Below are 13,524 nucleotides of genomic sequence, written 5' to 3'. Positions count from 1 at the left end.
AATTCTCACGTCAGAAAAAAAAAAATAGTTCGCTGTTTAACCTTTTCTGGCTACCTAGATACAAAGCTAATCATCAGACCAAATTATAAGCTCGAAATGTTGGATACATTTTACTTGTTTGGTATAGTCAAATATCAAAAACTGATTTTGTTTACTGTTCAGCAGAGTAATACACAAGCCGCATAGAATTGTTCATAGTTAGCAACTGCTCCAACCTTACATTTATAGTGTGGCAACATTTTTCACGATATTTCAATGAAGAATGGCTACTTTTGCGACATTTTGCACGCCATTTGGCGACATTGACCCAAAACTCAATGGCAACCCTACACCACAGGCCTGCTGCGCGCTTCGTCGCCACCTCGCCACTCTATCACCCGAACCCCGCGTCGCATGCGTAGCATTGCGTATAAAAGGCGGAAATGAAATAGGCGGCTCTATCACAACGTTTGACATGGATGTCGAGAAGGAGAGTCCAGCCGCTGCTAAACGGTGGTATAGACAAGATAGAATTAACTCTTCTGATATTGAGGTTGTCGCCTGGAACTTGGCTACTCAGCAATGCGAGAATGAGCGTAAGAAGGCGAAAAGCGCAGCGGAGAAGCCCGAGCAGAGGGAGGAACGGCTAGCCAAATGGAGATGCCTGACTGTCGAGCTTAGTAGACGGCGCATAGCGGCCGATATGGAGGCTATGGATGACGTCAGTCAACTGGAACCAACAGAATGGGGCGTGAAGGCCCGTCGCCAAGAATGCAGTGACCAGAACAAGCTCAGTCAGGGATGCGTACCTCTCGCTACACATATCCTGGCATAGCTCGACTGCGACTTTTTTGTTCAGTTGTGGTCTGTACATACTGAAGAGTCCACTGTTCAATTCCAGAGGCCGTTAGACCTTCTATACTCTGCTCAGCGTCGAACTTCCTCCAGCCACCAGAATTCCACGGCAAAATTCAATCAAATGACAATTAAAGCAGAAGCGAGTGGGAACAACCAACGCCCATACTGCATGAGCTTGTATGACCAACGCAGACGGTATGCAACGAGACTGGGATCAATTTGTCTGTCCGATTATTAAAAATTGGCAGGGGATATTTCTGTTAAACAGGTTACATTGAGAAAGCACATGAAGCTGCACCTTCAGCTGTACGCGTGGCGCATCTTTGAAATGCTGTGTGAAATGGGGAAGCGTTGCCTTCACGATCAGCCCCTGTGCAACGGCGTGCCTGAATGTGGAGGCGATTAAAATACCTTAGAGGCGACGGGTTTGTAGTGCCAGCTGGTAGCTGACGCGTTCAATGGGGATGTTTAACCCTACCCATGGAGGAAGGAAACAACTTAGGAGAGGTCCTTGCCATTCCCAATGCATTGGAGAAAGTGTGGCGGAAGTGACGTCAAAATTTAGGGTTAGCCAAGGCGGGTCATTAGCATCGGCGACGCTGTTGCTATGAAAACTCGAGCCCCTAGCAACAGCGTTGCTAAGGGCCCTAGGTACGTGAGCGTTGTGGAGAAAGAAAATGCGGAGGGTAAAGGAGGAGGAAAGACGTTGCAGCGTGCGGTTGGTGCGGTCGCGGCGCGGCCTCGCCGGCTTCAAAAAAATGTCGTCAGGGTCTCTCCTAAGTTCTTTCCTTCCTCCATGGAAAAAACTGAGGAGAGGCCCCATGTATCCCAGATACATTGTGAAAAACGTGCCGGAAGTCACGTTCTTTTTTTAGCCTAGATATGGGGCAAATAAAAACAGCGTCAGCGTTGATATGGGGCAGCATGGCTGTCCGCGTCGACGTCGGCGTAGAACAGAGGCCCTAACGTCAATTTTTTGAAGCCGGCGCGGCCGCGCCGCGACCGGACGCTGCAACGTCTCTTCTCCTCATTTACCCTCCGCATTTTCTTTCTCCGTGACACTCACGTACCTGGGGCCCCTAGCAACGCTTTTGCTAGTTGCTCGAGTTTTCATAGCAACAGCGATGCCGTTGCTAATGGCCCGACTTGGCTAACCCTACATTTTGACGTCACTTCCGCCACATTTTCTCCAATGCATTGGGAATGGCAAGGGCCTCTCCTAAGTTTTTTCCTTCCTCCATGAATGGCGCGGAGAAGTGCTCAGACAGGAAAAGGCACACAGAGGAGTGCGAGGGGAAAAGCCGCCCCATGTGTAGGTGACGCCACAGCACTTTCCGGTCGCGGGCCGGCGTCGCGAAAAGTAACGTCATGGTCTCTCAGTTTTCTCCTTCTTCCATGACCCTACCTAAAGCTAGTTATAACGAGGGAAAGCCCCGCCATGGTGGATCAGTGGTTAAAAGATGTTAAAAAGAGAACAGAGCAAAAACAAGACAAAACAAGGACTGAACAACACAGGCACCGTGTTGTTCGTTACTTGCCGTAGCCTTGTTGTTGCACTTTTTTCTTTTTACCAATGTTGAATAAACTAGCCCGCAACAACTCCCTCGTGAAGCCAGTGGTTAATACGCTCGCTCTAAACCCGAGTTCTCCCTCCCTTTTATTCTAATCCGCTCCGACGGTTTCTTGTTTTGTGCCAAAACAATATCCAAGATATCACAGTGAGTCACAACTTCCATTAGTTTTATGTTGGCTGGCGAAACTGATCGACTTGGGCGATTCACGCGCGTTGGAGCCACTATACCGGCCTTAGTTTGAATTACCCGAGAGAGGACCTCACGAAACAGCTTAGTCCGAGCGATGACCGAAACGAAAAATAATGGTCAGACAAGCTTCTTAGTTGGTAGCGATGAGCTCTGTTTTTAGCACTAAACTGTGCATGGGCTGATGATTTTAGGTGATAATGTGATTCGAAAACTCCTAGCTTGGCTTCATTGCGACCTTTACTAGGAAGGATAGTATAGAGGTCCTGCGTGTACTGTGTCTAGTCGATGAATATGATTATTAATATCGTTGGTGAAGGAGCAGAATTAGCCGAAAAGCGCCTTTGCAAAAAGTATCTTCTCAGAGAAGTATGGTTGTGCACCCATACTGCACACCATTCAGAGTGTCTCAGAATAGCATCAGTTTTGCCAAGAACGCATAACACACAAGAATAACGTGCTGATTTCCTTCGCGGTACTGCAGCGAGTATTGTGGCAAAAAAAGGAGAGGACTTTCACCTTTCAAAAGCTGGCTTTCAAGAAGTTGAAAATAGCCTCGTGCTTTTGCTATAAAATAGTATAAGCAGGAGGGTACACAAATTCAGAGAAATTATAACAAAAGAAACAGTACAAAAATAAAATAAACTTAAGACTGCTTTCATGGACATGTAGGCGGGCTGACGTATGCAGACGCGACTGCTTACGAGCATGACTACGCAAGAATTATAGCCCGCAGGGTTAGTGGATTGAAGATGTGATGTTTTCAACATGTATAAATTTCTTTCTACCAATAGTGTGTGTGTGTGTGTGTGTGTGTGTGTGTGTGTGTGTGTGTGTGTGTGTGTGTGTGTGTGTGTGTGTGTGTGTGTGTGTGTGTGTGTGTGTGTGTGTGTGTGTGTGTGTGTGCGTGCGTGCGTGCGTGCGTGCGTGCGTGCGTGCGTATTCATGTAGACTGCAGGCTTCACGCACTCCCCGGCACTTACACAAGCGATGCGCAATCTTCGCAGATGACGTCGGTGGAGCGTGTTCTCGAGTACAGCAACGTAGAGCCAGAGGCGGACCTGGAGTCTGCGCCGGAGAAGAAGCCTCCGCCGACGTGGCCTGAGCATGGCGCCATTACACTGGACGGCATGTCCCTCTCGTACGCCAAGGGCGAGCCTCCCGTTCTCAAAGATTTGCACTGTCACATCAAGGCCATGGAGAAGGTACGATGACCCCAGCTTATTCTTTACGGCTGCCCTATGCACTCTACATTTATTCTTGCATTTGCAGTAAGTGCATTTCTACCAACCGGTGCAATAGTTATTCCAATGCCAGAACAACATATATAGGGCCGACATGGGATTTTGTTTTTGTTCTTACTGAGAAGAGGATGGGGCATACATTTGGACGTTCATGCACTGCGCGAGAATTTGTTTTCTTCGGCTGTCGAATTCCTTGAAGGCGCAGTCACCTATATGTTTGTCTACCATCAACTAGCGCCAGTACATAGTCTCTGACATTAGTGTGTTTACGCCGATTCCGATCACCATGCCCAGTACGATTTTTACATTGCAGTTTTTGTGTTGATAAAGCAGCGCAAGGGTATAAGTGAAGTGCCCCTAAGTGACTTCGCGTTTTCTCTACCTTTATCATTAATACATGGTCATGTAGTGTCGCCCAATCAAGGGCATACTCTTGGAGATTCCGCCCTATGCGCTCGCTCAGAAGCTCTGCTGGTGCTTTTTTTTTTGGATGCGTTTAATGCCATCTATTCTGTGCCATTTGCGACATGATATTACCTGATGAAACGAGGCCGCGCAAGAGTTAAATTTTGCAAGATTTGCAATGATTCAATAAGATTTACTATCTCGGATCGTCTGAGTTATTATACCACTACAGCATGGCTGATAAGCTCGATAGTTGTCGCTCCGTCGACTTCGAGGTTTTGTTACCGCTGTCAGTACGAGTGAGGGTCTTGCACGAGTTCGCTGAATAAATAGTGTGCTTGTGAAGCGTTCTGTCTTCTTTGATACCTTCGTGGTAAAAGAGCTGGCGAGAGTGCGTTCCATTTCTACACGACGGCGCATAACTGTTTAGGCTGGATGTCATTATCGCATGGTTCGCCTTGTCGTTCTTTCACAGATTGGTGTCGTGGGACGCACAGGCGCTGGAAAGAGCTCCATAATCGCGGCGCTATTCCGAATGACAGAGCCAGACGGGCCCATCCTCATCGACGGCATTGACATTCGCTTCATCGGCCTTCATGACCTGCGTAGCAAGATCTCCATCATTCCCCAGGTAAAGCTTGTGGCGTAATGACTTGCTGTAGGAGGCACGATGTTGAATGGAATAAAGAGGTCGTTTGGATAGTGCCCCTAAATGATGAGCAAGTCACATGAAGGTCAATTCTGTCTTTCCGCCACTCCTATCTGTAAGCAGGTCTTACGTGGTGTAAAATAATGCAGCGCCAGGCTACTTCAGCTTTATAAGACTTTCAAACTGCAATTCAGTCTTTTGTTTGAGGTAATAAGGCCTAGGGAGTCGTTCATTCAGAAAAATCAAGACCCTTTTTTGGCGTTCTTCATCATTCTGAGGAAACACTCGCAGCGTGACAGTAACGCTACCGAAGAAAGCCTGAGGAGCATCTTGTTTACTCGAGCGTCTCAAACTTAGTCGTGTTGGGTCTGCGGCCGCATGTTCTTTAGTGTTACATTATCTAAACTTGTGGTTACTATTCTACTGAAAAAAAAATGAATAAATGCATATTACGTTGCAGAACTCAAGATTAGGCTAACTAGGTTTCGTTCATTATACTTCTCGTCAGCTCCCATCTTGTCCTTTTTTTTATCCTTTGTGCCCCGCCGCGGTAGCTTAGTGGTAGAATGCTCGACTCCTGATCGAGGCACTATTTGATAAATTGCTAGCAACCTCGAAGCGATTAAATCCCACCTTGTGGATTCAGATGGATATCTCGAATGAAATTGCCAGTGGTTTTCTAGGGGTCTCTGACGCAGCCGGAAAAATGTATTTGATTAAGAAGGAAAAAGTTTTTTATTTTTTTTTTGGTATCAAGAAGCCTTGCAGAAAGATGGGCGAAGTGCATTAGTATTATGGGAGATTATAACGAAGCAAAAATTTTTCCAAATTGCTGGCACCTTTATTTATATGTGAGTTGCAATGCGTCTTGATCACGCCTGTTACCATACCATTTTGGCCCTTTCCTTTGTCACGCTCTGACAAAATAATCATGATCGCGGTACACGCCCTCCAGGTGATTGATTTCACAAAATGGTAACCCCCATTTGTGCGGCTTTTCTGCTTTGCTTGCACATTATGCTTCCAAAGTCATCGATAAATACATAATAATAAACAGTGATCTGGGAGAGAGAGACATGCTGTTGAATTTCTCGAACACGACAGCGCTGCACTTTTTATTTCTATTTGTATATTATACTTTATTTCTACTAACAATTTCAGAAAAGCGCTGTTGTGTGTTGCCAAATAGCACTTATTTCTTGTATAATTTTGCTTTAACGGCAGATTTACCGACAGCGTGGCGTAGAAACAATCACGTTAGTGGCCAGCATACTTGCTTCTGAAGTGTACTCCTTCCCCAGGGCATGCAATAGTGGGTTCATATTTGCCCGCAAAATAGGGCCTGCTTCTTATCACTTTCCTCTTTGTACTGCCTTGCAGGACCCAGTGCTGTTCACTGGGCCTATCCGACGTAACCTTGACCCTTTCTCGGAGCACAATGATGATGACATGTGGAAGGCGCTCGAAGAGGTAACAGGAGTATCTATTTTGTTTTCTTATCCACCTCATCTTGGTATTTTATGCTGCCTCTACGAGTTACATTTTGTCCTAGCATTGAGTGCGAGATGCTTACCGACCTAATGGCGCACATAATACAAGAGGCTGACTTGTGGAGACCTACCAGTGAGTTTGAGTCCCTATTCTTGAGCTGGCTAGTCTCTAGTCATTTGTGCTGATGCTGGTACCCATCTGTAGACCAGCTGTATGTAATATTATAGTAACAACTGTCAATTAAGAAGTGCATCCTCTTACATAGAGCAAGATATCTTTCGGGCCCAAAGTCTCGCTCTTCGACTGTTAATGTAGCTTCTACAAGTACTCTGCTCAGGCCCAAGTGTCGCACTTGGGCGGTCAATGTAGTTTGTGCAAATAATCTGCTAACCATGTAGCAGTGAGATGTGCAGCTCTGAATATCGAATCGCAGGATTTTACCCCTGTGATAGGACTTGACACTGGTTGCTGTCGGGTAGCTTAACACGATGGCATAGAGTCTCCGTTCTGCAGAACGTAGTGTGTCAATATTGTGAGTGAAACAATACGGGCATGGCTCTGACATGTAGCAGCTTGCACTGATCGGCCTTAGGATGCGTGGCAAGAGGGTTTGGTTTGGTGAACGTGCCTCTCCGGACGTGGCGACAAGTGCGCCGCAGCTGTCAGTCATAACGGCGCTAAATAGGAGGAATTTTATTTTCTTCTTTCTTTTTTTTTAGAAGTGACATTGCGAGAGTTTCAACTTTTCTTTAAATTATTCTGCACTACAAGCAAGGGAAGCTTTCTGTAAAAAGAAAATAAAACCTTCCGAATATTTCGCGAAACTCAGAACAGGCATCCAATCCCTCTCAATTCGATGGCACAAAAAACCGAAACGCACGTGGATTGTTGGCCGTTTCAGGAGTGGTGCATTGGAGGCGCACAAAATAATCATTTTAACAGCAGAATGACGAAAACGAGGAACATGAACAAGACAGATAGGCGCTCACTTAACTTGTTTATTGAGGGTTTGCGGCTGCTTATCTATAAGCACATGTAGGCCAGTGAGAAACGCACAGAAGATAACAATGAACCTTTCATGCGGTAAATATATGTAAAACATTAACAGATTAGCCTTCGATTATTTTTTGGACACAAAGTTTCTTTTTAGGTAGTTGATGCGCCAGTAACATCACCGTAGCCATGCGGCAATCACTACAGTGGTCAGATGGGCAGGTGCAATAATGAACGCGTACACCAACACAAAAACGTGAGGAGCACAGAGTCCTCTCATTTGGGAATTATTGTGGAGAATGTACAAAAGAATCTAAAAAAAATGAAAATAGAGAAGCATGCCGACTAATTTTCACGCAGTGCCTGACGTTGCCTTATAGCCGCTTAAAGACAAAGGTGGAAAGAAACGATGTCCTAGAAATCGCATCCGTAGTACTATCAAATAAATAAAAATAAATTATAAATAGAAACTTCGTTTTCTAAAAATAACCAAAACCTGCACTGATAACGCGTCAGATTTACCACCCGCAGTGTTCATGTCATCTTCTTTGTGTTTTGTACTATTGTATGCAGGCTGTGAGGAAAGTCCTAATAAGACAGTTCTAACTTCAGCATCTGTCTTTGTTTCTCGTGATTTCGGTTTGTCTTCTTACCCCTAAGATAATATTTAACTGACCTAGTAAAGCTTGTACTTTGTCTGGACTGGTTTTCACTAGCTGGGCAAGCTCATGTCAGAACTTTTAATTATTTTACAACAGTGCAGCTCAGGACACTGTAAGGTGTCACAGGAAGGTCAGAGTACCTCCAAACATCTTTCTCAGGCCTGCGCTGTGTCCTAATTGCTCTACAATGTACAGGTGCGCCTGAAGAGCTCTATCGAGGACCTTCCCGGTGGGCTGTCAGCCCAAGTAACGGAAGGTGGTGGCAACTTCAGCGTGGGTCAGCGACAGCTGATATGTCTCGCAAGGGCCGTACTGCGTCAGAACAAGATACTTGTCATGGATGAGGCGACGGCAAACGTAGACCCCAGGTATAACGGCGACGAGTGTAGCCTAATGTTGTTGAGGTGCATGCCTAAACTAGTAGGTGACACACATTATGTAGCATGCTGCAACAGCGCATTATTAACGACGGATGGGCAACTTTCAAGATCTTGTCTCACCGTAGTCTGACGTCAAGGCCTTTTTTATCGCCACATTTCCTTACTTCTGAATTGAAAGCCATTGTTTTCGTCTCGTAGCTCACCCGTCGGTTGCCATATATCATGGGGATACAACAGTAATCAACCTAAACAAAAAGAGGTCTGAAAAGCGTCCGCTTTTTAGTGTTATAATTAAAGGCAGCCCAGTGATTGGACACAAATTCAAAAACAAATATATAATAAAGCATGCTGCAAGGTTTTTGACGGGAACGTCCTGTAGTGACGCATCGTTTGTGAGTGCAGGTGCAGCGGTGAGCTGCTGGTTAATTTCAACCACGTAAGGATCTGTAGCTTGTGATGGCATTCGACATCACGTACACTTTTTTGTACCTCATCAGAATACGACCACCAAGATTGGTATCGAAACCGTGGAGTTTGCATTACTGGCTGAACTCCAAAGCCACTCAAACATCACGGTCCCACGGCTCAGTAGTCTATCGAACGCGCTAATCACTACGCCACCGCTGCGGAGTGACAGGAAGAAACCACTGTTGCTCTTTTGGTCTGCAGCATCACAGTTCTGAAAACATTGTCTCTGCCACAATTCCATGGCTTGCTATGGGACGACGGTGATATCGCTCAGTGGAGGGAACATCCATATGCAAGGCACAGCAGTATGTCAGGGAATTCAGCCGTGTCCGAAATGGTGGCTTTCTTTGTAGTTTGCTGCATAAGTTAAGTTAAATTGGTTCACATGAAGGGAAAGGCGCTGTAACTGTCACACTTGCTCTGTGGACACCCGAACCGCGCCGTAAGGGAAGGGAGGAAGGTGGGAGTGAAAGTGGAAACAGAGAAAGAGGAGCCGTAGTGGAGAGCTACGGAGTAATTTCGACCACCTGGGGATCTTTAACGTGGTCGAAATTACTCCGTAGCCCAGCGCGATAAACACAAAATGTCTCGTATCAGCTTTTTGACATTGGCAGAGAGATGTGTGCTACTTCGCGACATGGCGGAGCGATAATTTTGGTTTTTGGTTTCTCTGCAAGCTACGCAGTCACTTCCGTTAACAGCTTCAATCGACTCCTGTGCCTTGTTGTGGACAAAATTATGCTATTTCCCACTAAACTAGGGCTGCGTCATTCGCTGTCTTTAATAAATTTAAGACTTTTGTTGAATATAATTTCAGTAGACGTTTGACGTATATTGAATCACAAGACAAGTGTGATGCTTAAAACTTTCGCACCGCCTCGCAGGACGGATGCCCTCATCCAGACGACTATTCGCGAAAACTTCAAGAACTGCACGGTGATCACGATAGCCCACAGGCTGCACACGATCATGGACGCGGATCGCGTCCTTGTAAGTCACGCCCTTCGCACACTACCAACATTGTTTCTAGTGGTTCTAGCCCTTTCACTCCTACTGCACAATAGCTTCACATGTTAGACTCTCTGTAGCGAATTATTCGTAAATGTAACAGCCGATTGAAGCGCCTGCTGAAAGAATTATTGGAGCCTCCAGACGCAGCGCGAGCGTTTCTATCAAACGGGGGGAGCAGTACGTATTTCGCGAAGCTTGTAAAAGTCAACTTGATTATAATTATTTTAAGGAGATGCTAACAATCGTTCGACCATGACACACTCCTACGCCGTTAACATTTTGTTTTCAAATTCAATAAACGCTTATTACTGCTACTGCTACTATGACGGAGGCAACAATGTCATCTCAGCGAAACTTTTCGGGTACAGCTTTCTCAGTAAAACACGAAAACCGCTTCGGCATCGTGCCTCGTTCTTGTATTCTTTTTAAGGATGCACTGATTTTTAATCTTTTATTGCGATACTGTAACCATTAGTTAAAACTTTCTCGAACGTCCCCGATGTGGGCAGGTCCTGGATGCGGGCCGTATACTGGAGTTCGACGAGCCATACGAGCTGATGAAGAGTGAGGGGAGTCACTTCACGGGCATGGTTCAGCACACAGGACCAGCCATGGCGCGCCAGCTATGGAAGATGGCCTACCAAGCCCACGTCCAAAGGTTCCCGCCTGCCGAACCTGAGGCCGGCGATGCCAAGATAGAACACGAGGAAGAACTTCCTCCGTGGTTTGTGCCATCGCGTCCAGACGTAGTGACATCCGGCCGACCTACGGAAGTCATCGAGGAAGAAGAAGGGGACACGGAAGACGGCCAGTGCTACACAAGCCTGTGATCTAGGGGACCAATATTTACGAAGCGCTCTTTTGGACGCTCATCTGCACCGCGCCAAGCGCGCACTTTGAGTACAAGCATTGTTTGCGCGGGTGAGTCATCGTGGCAGGCTGCCGCGCTCACCAGACTAATAAGTCGTGTTAGCTCTGGCAGCTATGGTTGAGACAAGGTTCGCCTGTTCTATGTGTGTATGTGTTGAACGACAGCCACTTGGCTTGGCGGTGGTGCGTGGGAAGTTTCTGAAGCGCAATGTGTGAAGAAGCGGTGTGTTTTGTCTTTGGGATGGGATTAGCCGCTGACAACTACAACGCGAAATGGTGTTCTGACGACGCATGTCTCGGATTTCACCCACTCGAGTTAGGGTTCTCAAGTGTTTGTTGCGTTTCTTATGCGGAGATTTTTTCTGTTGGCCGCAGCTTGTTAAAAGGCAAGCAGCGCGATGCTGGAAAGTTCGAGGTGGCGTTAAAGGACAAATGTACTTGCCATATACTTGTCACTAGGCCAATCATTAGTTCAAACGGCTGGAGTTATTTTAGGTGTGCATTTCCATAAGCAAGAAAAGCTGTTTCCAAATTATTGAGATTTTACGAACATTTCGTCAGCGAAATCATTATGGCCTTTGCAGCTACCTGGTAGTAGTGCTCTGCTGCCGGTGTGATGAGAAACTTCAGTCTAGCGACCAGAAAACCGTATGTGCCTTTTGGTGAAGCCGAAATAAATGCACTGGAATCCTCTAACTTCTGTTGCTGTGTGAAACCGGAGGCAGCGTTCTCCCACTCGTCCGTACAAAAATCAGGCTGCTCCTCTATTGCATAGAGAAATTATCGGGTGCGTAGCCTGAGGGGGGGGGGGGGGGGGGGGGGGAGAGTGGTTGTGTCAGACCGCCTCCCTGAAATTTGCTCGGCGCGGATTTCTGTCTACGCCACTGGAAGCCAAACTTATGACATACACTTGTCCCTTATTCCTTCAGCAGCATGCCACCATTCCGTAAGTTATGCTTATTGCTGATAACTTCCTAATTCCAATTGCTTGGCGAAATATAGCAAAATAAGGCAGCGGGGGCAAATATCTGAAATGAACACGATTTGTTTGGTCCCGTAAAACATATAGTCCTGCAAATAGTCCTGCAAAACTCTGTTTTTCTGACGTTTTCCAGTTCTATGGCATAAAAAATGTTTCATTGGGATTACACTGCCTCTTCTGCCGTCTTTATACAAATCTGTCATACAGTGCCGCAATTTCCACTATAAAATGTAGGACTCTGCATGTACACTATTAAAAGGACGATTAACCTCAAGCGTTCTGTGAAGTGCGAATGGCGCTTTAGTTAATACCGAAGCTGCCGGGGCGATTCTTTGTGATTCCCACAAAGCCAAGGCCAAAGCCCCATAAGCGGTAATGTCATGAAATCACATTGTTATCACAATGTATATGACCAGGGCAAGATGCCGATATCTCTTTTGAACGTTGCTTGTTTCAGCAAGCATGTTACCACAAGGCCACTGCTTTTTGCTACACAGTGCTCTGCAAAATTCGTGCCTAATACGAAATTCCACGAACACGGGAAATAAGTGATTATTGGTAGAGAATTTATGCCCTACTGACATGTTCTTGCTTCACTGTGGCGCATATTTGAAGAACGAAGGCCAGAATCGACTGTTCTTCAGTTGTTTCCACCTACGCTTCTCTGGACACTTGAAAACAAAAGTGATGATCGAAAAGCATAAACCAATAAATAAATAAACATAGTTTACATATAAATTTGCCACATTAACACTATAATCGTAGCAAGTTGTTGACACTGCTTAGATCAACGCCAATTTCGAAATGAAATAATATTAGACTCCAAACGTAGCAGAGTCATATTAGGGCATACATACACCGATTGAGGAAAACGCAGAAAACTAGAAGGCCTTTCGGGTATGATCTGGATCAAATTCCATCAGAATATGCTGTGGACGTGAGGAATCGATTTCAAGAATTAGATCTAGAAGACAGAGAGCCTGAAGAGATGTGGACTGATGTTCGTGATATAATACAAGAAGTTGGTACTAAGGTAGTTCCAAAGCAAAAGAAATGCAAGAAAGTAAACTGGTTATCTGAAGAGGCTTTGCAAATAGCTGAGGAAAGGAGGATGGCAAACGTTATGGGGGAAAGAGAAAGATACAAGTTTCTCAATGCAGATTTTCAGAAAATAGCAAGGAGAGATAAGAATGCCTTTCTGAACGTACAGTGCCAAGCAGTTGAGGACAACAGCCAATAAAGAACACAAGAGCTCTGTATAAGACAAAGATATCAAAGGAAGCTTCTGTGCTAGGCTGGGAGTGATAAAGGACAAACGAGGCAAGGACCTCACTGAAGCCTCAAAGATAAAGAAGAGGTGGCAGGAATACACAGAACAACTGTACAAGAAGGACGCGGATGAGCAAACTCAACATAAAACGGTTGTGATTACTGATCTCGAGCCGGGCATCCTGAAGAGTGAAGTTGAATGGGCCTTAGCAGGTTTACTAAGAACAAAGCTAGCGGAATTGATGGCATTCCAGCTGAGATGCTTCAAAACCTCAACCATGACGCTGTTAACATTCTGCATACATTATGTCAGATTTGGACAACCCTGCAGTGGCCACAGGTTTGGAGGAGGTCAGTTTACATCCCCATCCGAAGAAAGGCAGTGCCAAAGATTGTTCCAACTACCGCACGATCGCGCTTATTTTGCATGATAGCAAGGTGATGTTGAAAATCCTCCAAGGTAGGCTACAGCAGTATGTGGATGGGGAGCTTCCGGACGTGCA

The 13,524-nt window shown here is 45.8% G+C and overlaps 1 protein-coding gene across 1 annotated transcript in view; it reads left to right on the top strand.

Annotated features, from left to right (window-relative positions):
* LOC146200614 (ATP-binding cassette sub-family C member 4-like) overlaps positions 1 to 11,913 on the top strand; it is a 93,834-nt gene extending 81,921 nt beyond the window's left edge. Inside the window, exons 22-27 of the mRNA XM_084595575.1 lie at positions 3,605 to 3,802; positions 4,722 to 4,877; positions 6,276 to 6,365; positions 8,237 to 8,409; positions 9,774 to 9,879; positions 10,410 to 11,913. Coding sequence (XP_084451701.1) covers positions 3,605 to 3,802; positions 4,722 to 4,877; positions 6,276 to 6,365; positions 8,237 to 8,409; positions 9,774 to 9,879; positions 10,410 to 10,730 — 1,044 coding nt within the window. The 3' untranslated portion in view covers positions 10,731 to 11,913. The remainder of the gene's footprint in view (positions 1 to 3,604; positions 3,803 to 4,721; positions 4,878 to 6,275; positions 6,366 to 8,236; positions 8,410 to 9,773; positions 9,880 to 10,409) is intronic.
* Positions 11,914 to 13,524: the final 1,611 nt, after the last annotated feature.

Source organism: Amblyomma maculatum, chromosome 2 (genome assembly GCF_055883805.1).
Source record: "Amblyomma maculatum isolate TAMU_Amacu chromosome 2, ASM5588380v1, whole genome shotgun sequence".
Taxonomy (NCBI): domain Eukaryota; kingdom Metazoa; phylum Arthropoda; class Arachnida; order Ixodida; family Ixodidae; genus Amblyomma; species Amblyomma maculatum.
This window is presented reverse-complemented; position numbering and strand designations above follow the sequence as displayed.